Raw genomic sequence first — 16,284 nt, 5'->3', positions numbered from 1 at the left:
GAGAGCGATTCTGGTGCATAAAACACTGGCGTCTAAAGAAGAAAGAAAGAAAGACGGAAGAGCTAGACAAAATAATTATAAAGCCATTTAACAGAATAGGAGTGAGGACCTGATCGACGGATCCCCTTCTAGAAGAGAAGAGGCGATATGACAGCGAGTCGCAGTCAAAGCCTCGGTAAAATCACAAAAAAAAAAAAAAAAATATTAGTTTCGACGGTAAACACTTTTCAGTATTGTGGCAGCACTTTTCTAAGATTAACCTGAATGTATCTTGTCTGTCGCGTTGTTCCTGCCATATTTACACTTAACATGGATGTAAAGCAAGAATGTGATGGAGAACACTCCGATATAGAAGGCAAGCCTTTGTTTGACACGCTGACTAGCCATCTAAATAACCCGGACCCTCGCAATCATGTAAAGCAAGAGAATGCGGACGTTTCAAGCTGCAATTTCGAGGTTAGTTTTTAGAAGGTGATATCTTTTACAATCAATTTAGATTGAGAATAACAACGGATAGTTTAATATTATAAACTGTGGCTTTTTTACAAACTGTGTAGGAACATAAGGTGACATTAAACTTTGTTTAAAAAAATTACATGTTTATACAATTTGACAGCTACGATACATCTGTGATATTATAGGATAGGTTACATGTTAAATATAATTATATTACATTGTTATATGGATGTTACGTGAACTTAAAGGTTTTACCGTGTTTACAAAATAATATTATAATTGTTTCTTTCAGTGCCTAATGGCTGACCTCTCTAATATAAAATCTGAGACAGATGATCAACAACCCGTCGTCAAGCGCGAGATTATTGAAGATATTTCACACCCGTTATATGATGATGAATACCCTCAACCGGGTTGTTCTCATTCAGATTACAGGCAAATTGTAAGTAGATATAATGTGTAGGTACTGACACCCATATTAATTCGCTCCAACTTGTTTCATTTGTTAGTTTTAGCTCACACTAATCTCCTATATATTATTATCCTACAGCTGTGCCCGTTTTTGCGAACGATTGTGTGCCTTATTCGTCATGTCCAATAGGTTTAAATGAAAAATGCAGTAGAGAAACGTTCTTTATTCAAGTAAAAAAGTATGGAAATTGATAAACTTCGTTGCGTTTTAGGGTTTTTAGGGTTATTTTGACTGTTTTACAATAGATTTTCGATCGGCACGTGACTTTTTTTACAACACATATTAATTAGGGAATTTATTTTTTCGATGTGTTTGCAACACTGAAAATATTATATTTCAAAATGGCGGCTACTCCGTCAATCGTAATGACAATATGATAAATAATGCCTTTGTATTAGAAACAAGAGATGTTTATTTAGGTTTTGGTGACTTTTCGAAACGAATACTACTCTCAATCAAGTGATTTGGCGAATTGTCTATGTTTTAGTGAATTTTTAATCCGGATATTATTCTCAATCAAGCGATTTGGTGCGATCTTAATTAACATAATATTACGCTTTCAGTAGAGGTTAAATAAAACTACCTAATACATGTGTACCTATATTATATTAAAACACTGTACTTATCCTAATAATACATTCAATCGTTTGAAGTTGATATTAGATAATATAAGATTATAATATTAGATTCATATTACCGGCGAAGTATACCATGTCACATCAATCTGACAGCTGTATGTTTATGATGTGTCACCGTCACCATTCTAATTTAAGTTGTGAAGCAAATACCTATTGTGTATCTACTGTTGATGAAGTTATACGACAGGTAAGTGCATATGCTCCTGATTTAAAACATCATTCTGGTTTTCTGGTCATTATGGCATTATTTTAGTGCAACACTTGACGTATATTATTTACGGTCACATTCATATCTGATATTATATTTTTAGACCGTGAAAAACAATATATGTATTTGTCAGGTCCACGACATTATAAGCCGACATGTTAGCCACTCAGTCATTGTGGGTTTCAAAAACCTGAATCAATCCAAACCTTCATCAAACTGTTCAAGCAAAGTAATTCCATTCCTTTCGTTCACAAATTATGTTATCAAATTTGTGATAATATTTACCTAGGTACCTATTCAATTCATTATTATTATCACCATCATCCTCGATCAATCTACTGTTAGATGAAGTTCTCTCCAACCTTATTCTATTTATCTGGTAATAGAGTAATTACGGTGAGTACGTAGATATGTATATTATATTAATGTATAACGATGGTATTTGAATTTAAATTGTAATGGATTTAATATATAACATATTTTGTGATAGGTACGTTGTCTTGACTTTCAAATTATTAAGTTATTTAAATAATGATATTATGCACTATTCTGCTCACGTTTTTCAATTATGTTTGATAGTACCGATCAGTGTTACATTGTTCAAACTGCTTGAAATTGGACCCAATGAAGTAAATTTATTTATTATAAGTATTGAGGTCAATTATTCTCTTTCCCCAATTATGAAATGTGGTGATAAAACTAACTATTTTCACTCTCCAGGTTAGGTTTGGTTTGGTCTAAAAAGAAAGTTGTAAAATCTCATGTCCACCTCTGCGGCACATTTACTACAGATTTTTTTATGTTTACGATAAATGGATGTTAGCCACTCGGTTAACCTATTATGTCCATACTGGTACAGTTCGGTTATGAGGAATACAGCGAAAAACACATTTTGAAAATAGCTGATATACTGGATTATTTGTTAGGTTAACCTAACCAAACCTAACATATCGGCCATTTTCAAAATGTGTTTTCCGCTGAATACCTCATAACAGAACTGTACCGCAGAATCTTATTAATTGCATTTTTCGACATTTATCCGACTGTCATTTATTTTATCAGCTTCACAATAATTCACAATAACAAACATAGACTAAAATATTTTTATTCGAACTTTTATATTCAAAGACAACGTAAACATAATTATTTTTAGGGAGGTAAATTATTAAAAATGACATTTTCTATAGGTAATTATTACACAATATATATAATATTATTTCATTTTATATTGTATTACATAATATAAGTAAAATGCATGCGTGCGTATAAGCAAATAAAATAGTGCATTATGATAATTTCATACCCTAATCACACTATGAGTCGTCTACGTCGTATTATCCATTATTTCCATTCGCGTGGTTATATAGAAGAATTAATATGTATCACTATGCTTATTCGCATTCCACTACTGGATGAAGGTTGTATCAATAATCCTATTGGTTATATGAACTGCTATATCTATTAAAATTGGTGTTATTAAAATTTACCTACCCATTTATATCGTCATTATTATCATGAACCAGGATCAATCCACTGCTCGATGAAGGCCTCTCAAAACTAATTTCATTCCTGTTTCATATATACATTGCTGCATTTATCAAATATTTCAATATAATATATTCATTTCATCGATATCATCATTATACCAGGTCAATCTACTGCTGGATGAAGGCTTCTCTTAGCCGATTCTACTCTTTTTGGTCCTATGAATAATCGCTATATAATAAACATAATCTATCTATTTATAATGCCATTATCATAATCAGTTTATATCAATACACTGCTGGACGAATTCTTTTCCAACTTAATAATTACTTCCTCTCAGATCTATATATTTCTTCTTTTATCAACATTTGTTTCGATATGAACGTCCCGCAGCGTGAAACATATTATCGCTTAAATTTTAATTCAAATTTTAATTTTTTTAAATATTATTCTATGGCTGCAAGCATTTTTTTAGACAATGAAACAAAACAACTTAATAGTTTAAATTTATTTTTTATATGGCTAACCTTCTTCAATTACATTATATTCAATCGCAATCAAATTGTCAGGTATTATGCTAGGTCTAGCAGCCTGGGAAGGTATCAGATGACATCCTGAAGGCCAAAATCCATAATAGACTATACATATGACACTAAATTTATATCGACAGTAACGACTTGCAAATTGTAAAAGTAACAAATCAGCGACATGCCAAACGGCGCCGTCTCTGCATACTTCACAATTTTATTAAAATCCAATATCATTTCATTAGGACGCCAAGCTGTCTGCAAGACCTAGCGAGACAGACTGGCGAGAGCCAGCTGGCTCAGCTAGTAATATATTAATACAATATATGTGTAGGTTTGTACATCTTTCGTTAAATCGTGAGTATTTAATTATGATAATTTATACATCACAATCATTCAAATGTAAAGCAATTTTTAATGTGAATAGGTTTCTAAAATTGCGATCCACTATACGTTAAATTAATCTCACGTAAGTGCCTTTTAAGTCATGCAAGGTAAGATTTGTAAAAAAAATAACGTTAATTTGTTCTATTGTTTATCAATAAATGGCTTCCAGCAAAGAGGAGGTTTATCGCACGCATCTCGACGCGTAAGCTGCTCGGCCATCGTTACGTTATTTAGGTGATCATTAGTTATTTTATCAAGAAATATCAGGAATAAACATAGCACAGTTGCATAGTGAACATATTTTATTGACATCAGTCAATTATGTTAACCAATCTTTGAATTTGCATTCAAAACTATATTAATTTCTTGACGAAGTGCATTCTGTACGTCCGGTTTTGGGCCACTTTTCGAGCACTGCTGGCCGTATATTACAAATAGCATTAACAATGTTGGTTTTCAAGGCGTCAATTATGTATGGCTTATCAGCGTCACCTAGCCTCTCTGGAAATATTCCATACCTATTTGTTAAATCGCACGACTTTGGAAGCAAATTGACAGGTTCATATCATAAATAAACCTAATGCAATAAGTCAATGGTTGCGGTCGTATCCTGATCCCGTAGTTTCATCCTGTTGACACCACATCCTGTTCGGATCAATCCCATCCATACGTGCAACAGCAACAAATATCATTGATCATGGGCCAGTGCCTTATGATCTCCATTGACCGTAACGCGAGCTTCCGCCTCTTTTTAAATAAATAAGGTTCGATGATTCCATCAGCATGTAAACCGCACAAGCTAGTGCATTATTTTTATGTAATGAAGTCTGTAGGGTTTCTTCCAGATTGGACCCCATATGCGCCAATTTTGTTTATTAACAAACCCGTTTAGCCCAAAATAAGCGTCATCGCTTAAGTAAAACATTATTTATATCTTTGAATCGCTGTTCGACTGTCACTCTGTTCATGTTTTGCCGGTCTAAATACTGATCAAAGTGTCAAAAAGGATGCGCAGTATAACAGGTCGGTTTGAGGATTAACCCTTTCGTATGTTCTATCTAAGCATAAAATAAAACTCTTTTTCCATTGTGGAATCTTGAAAACAGAGAGGTAATGGTATTTCATGCGAATCGAGTTGAAATATCACGAAATCGGTGATTTAATGTAGTACCTAATTATAATATTTCACCTGCCATAAAATACAAAATCTCGTTCGTCTTTTTCATCTTCAGCAAGTGTAGTTATGTGCATTAGATAAAAATTCATCTCTCAAGTAAGATATTCTTTGTCCACTTCTCCTTGCATGTAGCGTGTATTTTTAGTATGGATAAGTGATTGCACCCCTTACTCTACTATACCTTAGATTATACAATTAAAAGTTTATGGAAAACATGAAACAGGTATTCATTCATTGACGACCAATAATTAATGGGCGAAAGCGGGATGTGCAGCAAGAATGGGCAAGCCAAACGTTATTAATTTAATTTACAAATTAATTATAGTGATATTTAATAAAAATATTCCAAATTCTCGAAATATTGAAATCAACCGTAGAAGATTTCACTGGATATAGTAATTTTGGGTTTCGTTGTCTAATAGTCGATCCCACACCCCACAATACTTTCTCCAATATGGAGTAGTATAATGTAGTAAGTGTTCTATTAAATCATGTGGAATTTCGAAGTATGATATTTAAATATTGTTTATACTATAAATTGATCGAAGTTGTTTGATGAGATTTGAATATTTTTTGTGACCTTTGTTTCGCCTTTAAGCTAGGCAGGTGACAGTCACCTAGATTCGACCAGCTAAGATATGTGATCTGGGGGTCATCTATGTGAGGATCTTGGAGTACAAAGTGCAAACACTCGATGATGGTGCTTCACTACAGTTATTTTAACGAATAAATCTAACGTTCAGTATAACGATATTTATTGTTAATGGCTCTACTATTATTCCATGGCCAAGGTCACATATAATTTATATATTGTTTAATATAGTTCTTAGAAAAACTGTAAAGAAAATATATATAGTTATTATTATAGTAACTAATTCGTATAATTTTATTGACTATTTAAGTCCAAATTTATTTATATATATTTATTTATTTAATTTTCATTAACTTATAAAAGTCTTAATAATGTCTTAATAATATAGAGCCTCTAATTAGAAAGTTGGAGAACCACATACGTAATTAGGACGTACTCGCGGCCATCAGGTTTGACCAGAAAAAGACGAGATTCGCTGCGCGGATTAAAGTTTTACCTCTCAAATAGTTACATCTTGAATAAGAGAGGTTAATAGTTTACATACATAATGATCCCTTAGCTCATCGACTGGACTTATAAGGATGTGCATTTAAATTTTATTGTTATATCGTCCACTTTTGAGCTTTACAAACTATGACTTTTCATATCTTCTTATGTTCGAACATACTCGTCTAAAGGATAAATACAAAGTTATAAAGGCTTAAGATTGTCTTATTCTATTAGTTAATATATGATGTTTGCCTTATATCTAAGTTTATATAAATCAATTATGACATCACAAATAATTAATCTGCTAGGAAATTTTGATTAATTCTGTTTAAGCATTACGGTATTATCTTGCTCACTCGTATAGAGTTTATCTATGGGAAATTGCCCACCTACTGTATGCTCTTTCCACTCACTGCACCTTATACTTCAAACAAAACGTGAGTGGAAATTTGGCCGAGCGCTGGCTCTATCTTACATACGGTGTAATATAGCAATTATAAGCAGGAGAGTTTGCACTATATTATTTTATTTACGTAACTTTGCATAATAATAATACATATTTAAAAGATGCTGCTTTTTACATGATTCTATATAACAACTAGGTATTCTGATACGTCATTTGAATATAATATAATGGCAATTATATAATGATTATTAATTTAATCGATTCTATACATTGAGTAATGGTATATTAAATTTGCTCGGTGATCTTATGTTAACAATACAATTAAACATCTAAATACATATTAATTCGTTATGCATACCAGTAATACCTATAAATATATTTAATTATTCCTTTATACTACATCTATAATACTTACCGCTGAGGTCGACTCTTGGCATCCACAGCCCATCCTGAGTAGTTGCTAAACCGGTCAGTATAAATTGCCGGACTTACTCCTTGGTGCTTACTTTGGATTTGTTATAGGTGGTTAACGTCATTTTATTAGCGACAGGATTTATTATAAGGCTGAAATATGCAGTTATGTCGTCAAAATTTCACGTTCACGAACACCAACTGAAGGTCAGTGCTCTCTCACGTGTTGGTGTCACAGGCCTATGCACACCCTCCAACGACACTATTGACAGTTTACTCTAACTTCGGTATTTAATAATGTCTGCAGATGCTGAAAAGGAAAAAAAATACAAATGGAATATTATAACACAACAATTGATAATATTGAATTTTTTTCTAGGCAGTTTTCACAAAGCATCACGATACTGGCGACAGTCAACAATCCTCAGATGATGGAATCCAGGATAGAATGATGCAGTATTCAGAAGTCACGATAGATGAGAAAGACATTAAAAAAGAAATCTTAGAACGCGATACTCCGAAGGAACTTCGCCTTATTCTAAAAAGAGTAATCCATTTCTCACGTAATTTAATTTGCTGCATTTGTAGCGCAGTTTTTGGTAGCAGAAGTGCTCTAAAAACTCACAAAATTGCTCACATGGACGTGATTGATGATCAAAATCAAGTCATCGTATTTTCTCAACATTGTAATATTAAAGCAAATAAAAATGCATGTACTGGTGAAAAACCTTATAAATGCAATGTATGTTCATACAGATGCTCGCATCTTGGTCATCTTAAAACACATAAAATGACACATACTGGTGATAAACCTTATAAATGCAATTTATGTTCATACAGATGCTCGCGAATTTATGATCTTAAGAAACATAAAATGACACATACTGGTGAAAAACCTTATAAATGCAGTGTATGTTCATATAAATGCTCGCGACCTGGTGGTATAAAGATACATAAAATGACACATACTGGTGAAAAACCCTTTAAATGCAGTGTATGTTTATATAAATGCTCGCAACTTAGTGATCTTAAAAAACATAAAATGACACATACTGGTGAAAAACCTTATAAATGCAATGTATGTTCATATAGATGCTCGCAACTTGGTTATCTCAAAAGACATCGAATTACACATACTGGTGAAAAACCCTATAAATGCAATGTTTGTTCATATAGATGCTCGCATCTTCGTTATCTCAAAAGACATCAAATTACACATACTGGTGAAAAACCGTATAAATGCAATGTATGTTCATATAAATGCTCGCAACTTGGTTATCTCAAAAGACATAAATTGACGCATACTGGTGAGAAACCGTATAAATGCAATGTATGTTCATATAAATTCTCCCAAATTGGTTATCTCAAAACACATAAAATGACGCATACTAGGGAAAAAAAATATAAATGCAATGTATGTTCATATATATGCTCGCAACTTGGTTATCTCAAAAGACATAAAATGACACATACTGGTGAGAAACCGTATAAATGCAATGTATGTTCATATAGATGCTCGCAAATTGTTAATCTCAAAAGACATAAAACGACACATACCGGTGAAAAACCTTATAAATGCAATGTATGTTCATATATATGCTCGCAACTTGGTTATCTCAAAAGACATAAAATGACACATACTGGTGAGAAACCGTATAAATGCAATGTATGTTCATATAGATGCTCGCAAATTGTTAATCTCAAAAGACATAAAACGACACATACCGGTGAAAAACCTTATAAATGCAATGTATGTCCATATAGATGTTCGCAACTTGATTATCTCAAAAAACATAAAATAACACATACTGGTAAAAAAACTTTATGAATGCAATGTATGGTCATATAGGTGTTCGCAACTTGGTCATCGTAAGTCACATAAAGTGAAACATACTGGTGAAAAACCTTATAAACGCAAAATTTGTTTAAACTGAGTAAACTTAAAAACATAAAATCACACATACTGGTGAAAAACCTTTTAAATGCAGTGAATTGTCAAATAAATCCTTGACATCTAGTCAGCTCAAAACAAATACTGGTAAAAAACCTTATAAATGAAATGTTTTATGGCAATAGATCCTCGACATCTAGTCATCTCAAGCATGTTTATATAGATGCTCGGAACTTGGTGATCTTAAGAGACCAAAAATGACACGTACTGGTGGAAAACCTTATAAATGCAATGTGTGTTCGTATAGATGCTCGACATATAGTCATGTTAAAAAAATAAAATGACACATACTGGTGAAAAACCTTATAAATGCAATGTACGTTTATATAGTTGCTCGACATCTAGTAGTCTTAAAAACCATACAAAGACATTCTGGTGTTATAGCCTTCTAATCCTTACGTATGTTCGTATAGATACTCGCAAACTTATCCTTTATTTTATATTTATGTTATGACGTTTATGAAGACGTACCAATAATGCAGTCTGTCAAACATGATGTTGGTAGTATTGGCCACTGGTATTTTTGTGACAAATTAGTATTTGTGGCATAGCTTCTGATTGTATTGACACTAGGGAATCTATTGCCGGATTTGCAATTGAATTATTGACTCATTTCATTATAATTGTCTATGGTCCATCAATGACCATAGACAACAACTTGACATTTGTAGAGTTAAAATATAAAACCTCTTCATAACCATTTTTACTGCTGTACGTAATTGTAACATTGGAAGAATAATAAATCCGATTATTTAAGCCAGTTAGACTTCACTGAAGTCATGGCACGCGAGCAGAGATAATTACTACATTTAAATAGCGTGTTAATTATATCGAATGGCCACTTCACCGTTACGTCCTTGGTGCGTCTTTAGCGTCCAATGATTTAAACCTAATATGTAATTCCAAGATTAAACGAATACAATTTTCTTAATAAATGTCTTTAAACAGTGTATACTACGCTAAACGCTTTATTAACCGATTTTATCAATGCTATAAGAGTTGTTCACAAGCCAAGTGAACCAAGTCCATTCTGGTTAGTTTTAAGTAAACTAGGTTCACACGTCATAATCTTGGAATTTTTCTGTAAGGGTAGTATTGCCCTTACAAAATAACCCAAATGTACTCGAATTTCAATAATATTATATAATAATATATAATTTATATATAAAAAATAAATAATTTTATAAGTATATAAAAATGATATATTTACTATCGAAAAAAATACCAATCCCGGGATTGGTTTCCCTAATTGACACAGGAATAACGAGATATTTTTTACTTTATAACTAACATTTGTAATTGTTTTGCAAGCGCATGAATCGTGGTTAAGTTGGAAAACTCCACAAAAATATTAATATCGCTCTATTTCCATTCCATTTTTTTACATGCTCAAGAGTTTCAGAATTTTGTTATCTTTGCGATTGTGTACTTACTTGAGTCCAGTAATAAATAGTTTTGCACAAATTACGATAATTTTCAACTTAATTATAATGATGTGTAGTATTTATTATTGGCTCCTGTAATATATATTTTATATCGTGACGGATTGTCTTTCTATACACCCTGCATATTGGCAAACAATATTGTTATAGCAATATATAGTGTAAAATTATTCTTGTAGCTAATTTAATTTATTTATACTATATCTCAAGTAGGATTTTTTTATCAACTTTGTAGGTACCTGCCTAACTAGAGTGTACTTAGTAGTACCTAATCACCTAGAATTATTTTAAATGCCAACATTGAAAAGATCTGATGCTACATTCATAATAACTATAGGTAGTGTTTACTAGGTAGGTCTTTTACCATTATCGATCCTTGAGTAATTAATTAGCGTAAACTTGTTCCCTGACCTTGTAGTCAAAAGGCTTTAAACATAATATGATCGATTTCCTTCCTCAGATAAACGTCCTATTTCTTGCGTACCGAGCTGGTATACGAGGCGTATAAGTAAACGCTTACACAGGGCGAAAGATGAGGGAAGTGCTTGTCTAGTAATAATATTGGATAATTTTATAAAATGTCTAGCGATAAAATATGGAAATTTTGTCTACATAATATAAGCTAATTGATAAACAGATAAGTATAACGTAGATGATTACATGATAGTGCTAACAGAAAGAAGGAGATGAAAGCTACAGTAAATCAGTAGGTTATAAGAATTATATTATAATAATGTTTGATTTGATATTGTTTTGAATTGTAAATAAACATCATTATGTAAATAGACATGTGTATTAAGATAAGAACCCAATATTCATTATTAATAAGATTTGTACTTAGACAATGTTGGAAATATTTGTAGATATAAGATTGTATGTATTCGGATAATAATTTTGATGCTTACCGTTAGCCAATTAGAAGCACTGTTACGCGGAGTATTTTATCTCTGTTAAAGCCGCCGGTTCTCGCGAAAAGGGCGGTTAGAGCCTCAGACTGAGATGCACGTAATATGACCTCAACGGTTTATTACGAAAAATAGTGCAAAGTTACAGCCGACGCCGGCCGCTGCAAAGATTGTATTAATTATCCAGATAAATTTAAGTCATCGCTATAATAACAATAAGGATTGTAATCTAAAAGCCACAATATTGTAAATTAAGAAACAATAAGGAATGTAATTCAAAGCAATGATAATTTTGGATTGTGTTGTAAGACATTCATTGGGTACCTTGTTATAAATGGAGTATTTTTATAAAGTCTTAAATTTATACTAGGATGCAAGTGTAAAGACATATTATAAAAATAACTGGTGAAAACAATATACGAAGTAAAGCTAATCCTGGTGTTTTATTTAATTCTGCTTGCTCATTTATAGCACAACATTACAAAGTTGAAACAAACAATTTATTCGACACCCCAAGTGAACACCAACACCCTGAGCAAGCTTCGAACTTGAGGGTAGGTACATCAGTAGGTACGTTACGTTATGGTCTATTGAGTTAAATCTGAGACGTTAAATAAGAAGAGGGTAAGGCTATCTGTGTGTGGCTGTAACGGGGACCATTAAGATATCCTGGGCTGATCACATTACTAATGTGAAATTTTTAACAGCAGCAAATAAGACAAAATAACTTATTGGTAACTAACTAAAACCATCAAGCACAGTGTAACATAATTAAAAAATAGAACTGATAGTTCTATTTTATAATGTTAATAAGATAAATACGCCAGCAAGCTTTTCTTTGGGAGGGAAACAGCTGCAAAAGACCATGTGTTTGGTGGGAATTTAGGTTGATAATTGAAAGAAGAATACAGTTAGATCGCTGTGACGCGGCAACATTTAATGCAAGAAATTAGTCCAGCGATAATATACAAAAGTTTATAAAGAAGTTAAGGACGGAGATCCTCACGTGAGTATCTCCGTCACCAGCAATGAATCCTACCCTACACAACACATGATGATAATGATGAAAATGATGAATACATATTTACATGGTTCCGCCATGCGGTGGCATGACGGAGATGACAGAGTTCTCCTCGTATGTCCTCCCTTTACCACGTCCTTGGGTACACTTTTTGGGTAATCATACCTCTGGCACTTGTCACTAAAGGGCACGGGTATGCGAATATCTCCACCAACTTCATGCGCGGCGGGCCGCCGCGCAGGAAGCAAGACGATGCGTCCGCACCGCGCAACCGTAGAAAGCAGAAAGAGAACCAGGGGTAGACATGCGTCGTTCTCGAACGAACGAATCTTTTAAAACTAATCTTTAGCCAGCGAACAAATCGGTCCCGTGTCACCTGGCGCTTTTGTCGTTCGAGAAGAACGAGATTCGCGAGAGTGCGCGCGCAGTATAGGAAGAGACGTGGGTGCGAAGGATACGCTGCCCGGCGAACGGATTATATCGTTCGAGGCGAACGAGATTCGCGAGAGTGCGCGCGCAGTATAGGAAGAGACGTGGGTGCGAAGGATACGCTGCCCGGCGAACGGATTATATCGTTCGAGGCGAACGAGATTCGCGAGAGTGCGCGCGCAGTATAGGAAGAGACGTGGGTGCGAAGGATACGCTGCCCGGCGAACGGATTATATCGTTCGAGGCGAACGAGATTCGCGAGAGTGCGCGCGCAGTATAGGAAGAGACGTGGGTGCGAAGGATACGCTGCCCGGCGAACGGATTATGTCGTTCGAGGCGAACGAAATTCGCGAGAGTGCGCGCGCAGTATAGAAAGAAACGTGGGTGGGAAGAGCACTGCCATAGTTTAGTTCGACTATTTTTTTCATATGTAGTTTTATAAAAACGAGTCCAGCGAACTAGTTACAGTAGAATTTACAAGTATGAGTAGTATGACAGTTTGGATCTGCCTTTTTTTGATAGATTTTTATTAGAAATTTGGTGTAATTGAATAAAATTAGAATGTAGTATGTACCTACTCGTAGATTATCTATAACTTGGACAATTACTTTTTATTAAGTTTTATAAAAATTAAAACTAATTCAATTTAATTATGTACAATATTAAATAGGTATGTATAACAACAAGCACATTAATTATTTTATAACTAGCTACTACCATTAACGAATGTAACAATAACACAATGGTTTCGGTAACCCTTTTATAATAATGTAGTAGTAAAGTATGATTTGACCATTAATAAAATTATTAGAAGTCAAACACACTTATCAAACAAATCTTGCTAAAGAAAATATTATCCACAATCTGTGTGGGTATAACGGATTTTTGTTTATACATGTTTCCACACATTTCAATATGTAGTTATAATCTGTAAGTTAATTTGCAATCTACAGAAATAATATCTAAGTAGGTATTTAAGATCTACACAAAATTATGAACTTTTAATCTGTAACATACGAAGGTAGGTAATCAAAATAAATAATATTGAGGCTTGTAATATATTTTCTATCGTTAATTTAATTCTACGGTAGTCTATTGTTATATAATTATTCAATTAATTAATAATTAGCAGTTAACCAATGCGTAAGCCATAAGGCATTGGTCTTTGGGTAGGTATGGTTACAACGTTACAAGTATCATAATTTGGATCTGCCATTTTCTAAATAGATTTTATTGGAAATTGGGTACGTACCTATATAAATGCAGCAAATATACTTACTTACACGTTTGTTAATAATGCTAACTAATACGTAATGGTGGCGAGGGGTAGAGGTAGGCTATTAAGATTCAACATAAATAGTGTACACTTAACTTTGTCAGATATACCTACTTTATTTGTTTTCATTGAACTGATAATACAATTATATGCAGATCGTACGTGTATTTTTTTTAAATTTAATTAAACCCTGCCAAATCAAACCATAATAGTTTAATATGCTATTAGCGATCAGACTTTTTTAGTCATATTTATTTGTTTTAGTTGGAAGTTTCATAATATTACAAAGCCAACGGTATTTCGTATAAAAAATAAGTAGATACGTGGGTGTAGGTATGTAACCAATTTATAGGTACCTACAACAGTTTGGACTTTTCATAGATACTGGGTCATATTTCGCGCTGTAATTATAATGGCTACCAACATATTTTTAAAACAATTATTTCGATATAAATTTATATTGGGATCCCGGGTTTAAAATACTGGCATCCCTGAACGAAACATTTTTTTTATCAAGAAGTATTTCGTCCTGTATTTTCTACAACCACGTATCTCAAAAAACACAACCTTTTAGAGGCAAAGAACAACTTTATTCTTTCAGCTTTTAATTCAGAAATAAATTTTCTTCTATGAAATATCTATCTAGTATTCTAGTATACTACCACCATAAGCAAAATAGCAGCTATTTGCCAACGTCACATTTTGAGATAATGAGACATTACTGTTTTTTCAACATTTCCTAATAAATTTTAAATAATGTTGATGAATCATATGATATATACGGTATTAGCAAAAACCAGTATATTTTCAATCAATACTGTGTTTTCGCTTATGAAACTCGTTATCTATAATGTATTTTTGATTAGAATATCTACCGTTTTTGTGGAAAAAACGGAAAAAAATGTGTCGATTATTATACTGAAATAAATTGTATACGGCTTTTGACTTTATAGCAAATAGTTCAGAATTTCACGTAGGTCGTAGAGCATTAGCTGTACATTAATTCAATTTGTCATTTTTGTCGAAAAGCTGCTTTTTTCCTTATGAGGGCAGTATGTTTTCATGAAAAAAATGTTGTGTTTCTTCAATCTATTGCACTATACTTTCAACTGATCAGTCAATTTGTCAAAGATACCAGAGTATCTTGACTTGCGAGAAAGAACTTTAGTATAATCATTGGTTGAAATTCAGTATTCTGTATCTTTACAAATACGTATCAAGATATGAGTTTATTAAATTTATAAAAGTCTTTTATTGTAACTACTTTTTATGTCTGCTTAAATCTATTATGTTATTAAGTATATTTTGAGATACTTGTTAGAGGAATAAGTGCGCATTCAACTTCTGAATTCATTGCAAAAAATAACTCATACTGACAAAAATTGAGATACGTGTTTGTCGAAAATTAGCGACGATTTCAACAATAATTATTACTTTCTGGCAGAGTGCAAAGGCGCAAGGCCAAAATACCGAAATTTGCAGTTTCATAACATCTGGCAAACATATTTGTACTGAGGCATCAAAACAGACTTCCTCGTCAGTGCCGTCAGCCGTCAGTTTAATTTTGAATTTCATTTGAATCGGCGTGGCTTGCTTCCTTGCTTGGTTTATATTATTGGTACATACTTTTGTACTGAAAAACGTTGAAAATCAAAATTCAAAACTAAACTTTTTTCTTGCATCCATCACTAAAGTGCACGACATAATTATACTAATTTAGTATTTAATTGATATATTAATTTACATTTTAATAGATTAGAGTTGTATATTTGGCTTTGAAGTAGCTCATTATACATGAGTGGTGTATTTTAGATGTAACACAATTAATAAAATTATTAATTGTAGTGTAGTGTGCTTATGTACTGCTTGTTTGTTTTAATATTGTACATACCTAATTGAAGAAGTGTTAATTTTTACAAAAACAATAATCGTCTTTCTATGTGCTTGTGAAAGTGAATTCTGGAAATTCTGTTCTCTACTTCTCGACTCTGGACTTGGAGATCTTCATCCTA

The 16,284-nt window shown here is 32.9% G+C and overlaps 1 protein-coding gene across 1 annotated transcript; it reads left to right on the top strand.

Moving 5' to 3' along the window:
- The first annotated feature begins 268 nt into the window (after positions 1-268).
- LOC147063749 (uncharacterized) lies at positions 269-12,869 on the top strand. Its single transcript, XM_085959326.1, has 4 exons — positions 269-456; positions 749-898; positions 7,628-7,811; positions 12,754-12,869. The coding sequence occupies exons 1-4, from the start codon at positions 310-312 to the stop codon at positions 12,867-12,869; spliced, it is 597 nt and encodes a 198-aa protein (XP_085815452.1). The 5' UTR covers positions 269-309.
- The last annotated feature ends 3,415 nt before the right edge of the window (positions 12,870-16,284 follow it).

Source organism: Rhyacophila brunnea, unplaced genomic scaffold (assembly GCF_057557595.1).
Source record: "Rhyacophila brunnea isolate RB1 unplaced genomic scaffold, BYU_Rbru_1.0 scaffold_88, whole genome shotgun sequence".
In the NCBI taxonomy this organism is placed as follows: Eukaryota; Metazoa; Arthropoda; class Insecta; order Trichoptera; family Rhyacophilidae; genus Rhyacophila; species Rhyacophila brunnea.
This window is presented reverse-complemented; position numbering and strand designations above follow the sequence as displayed.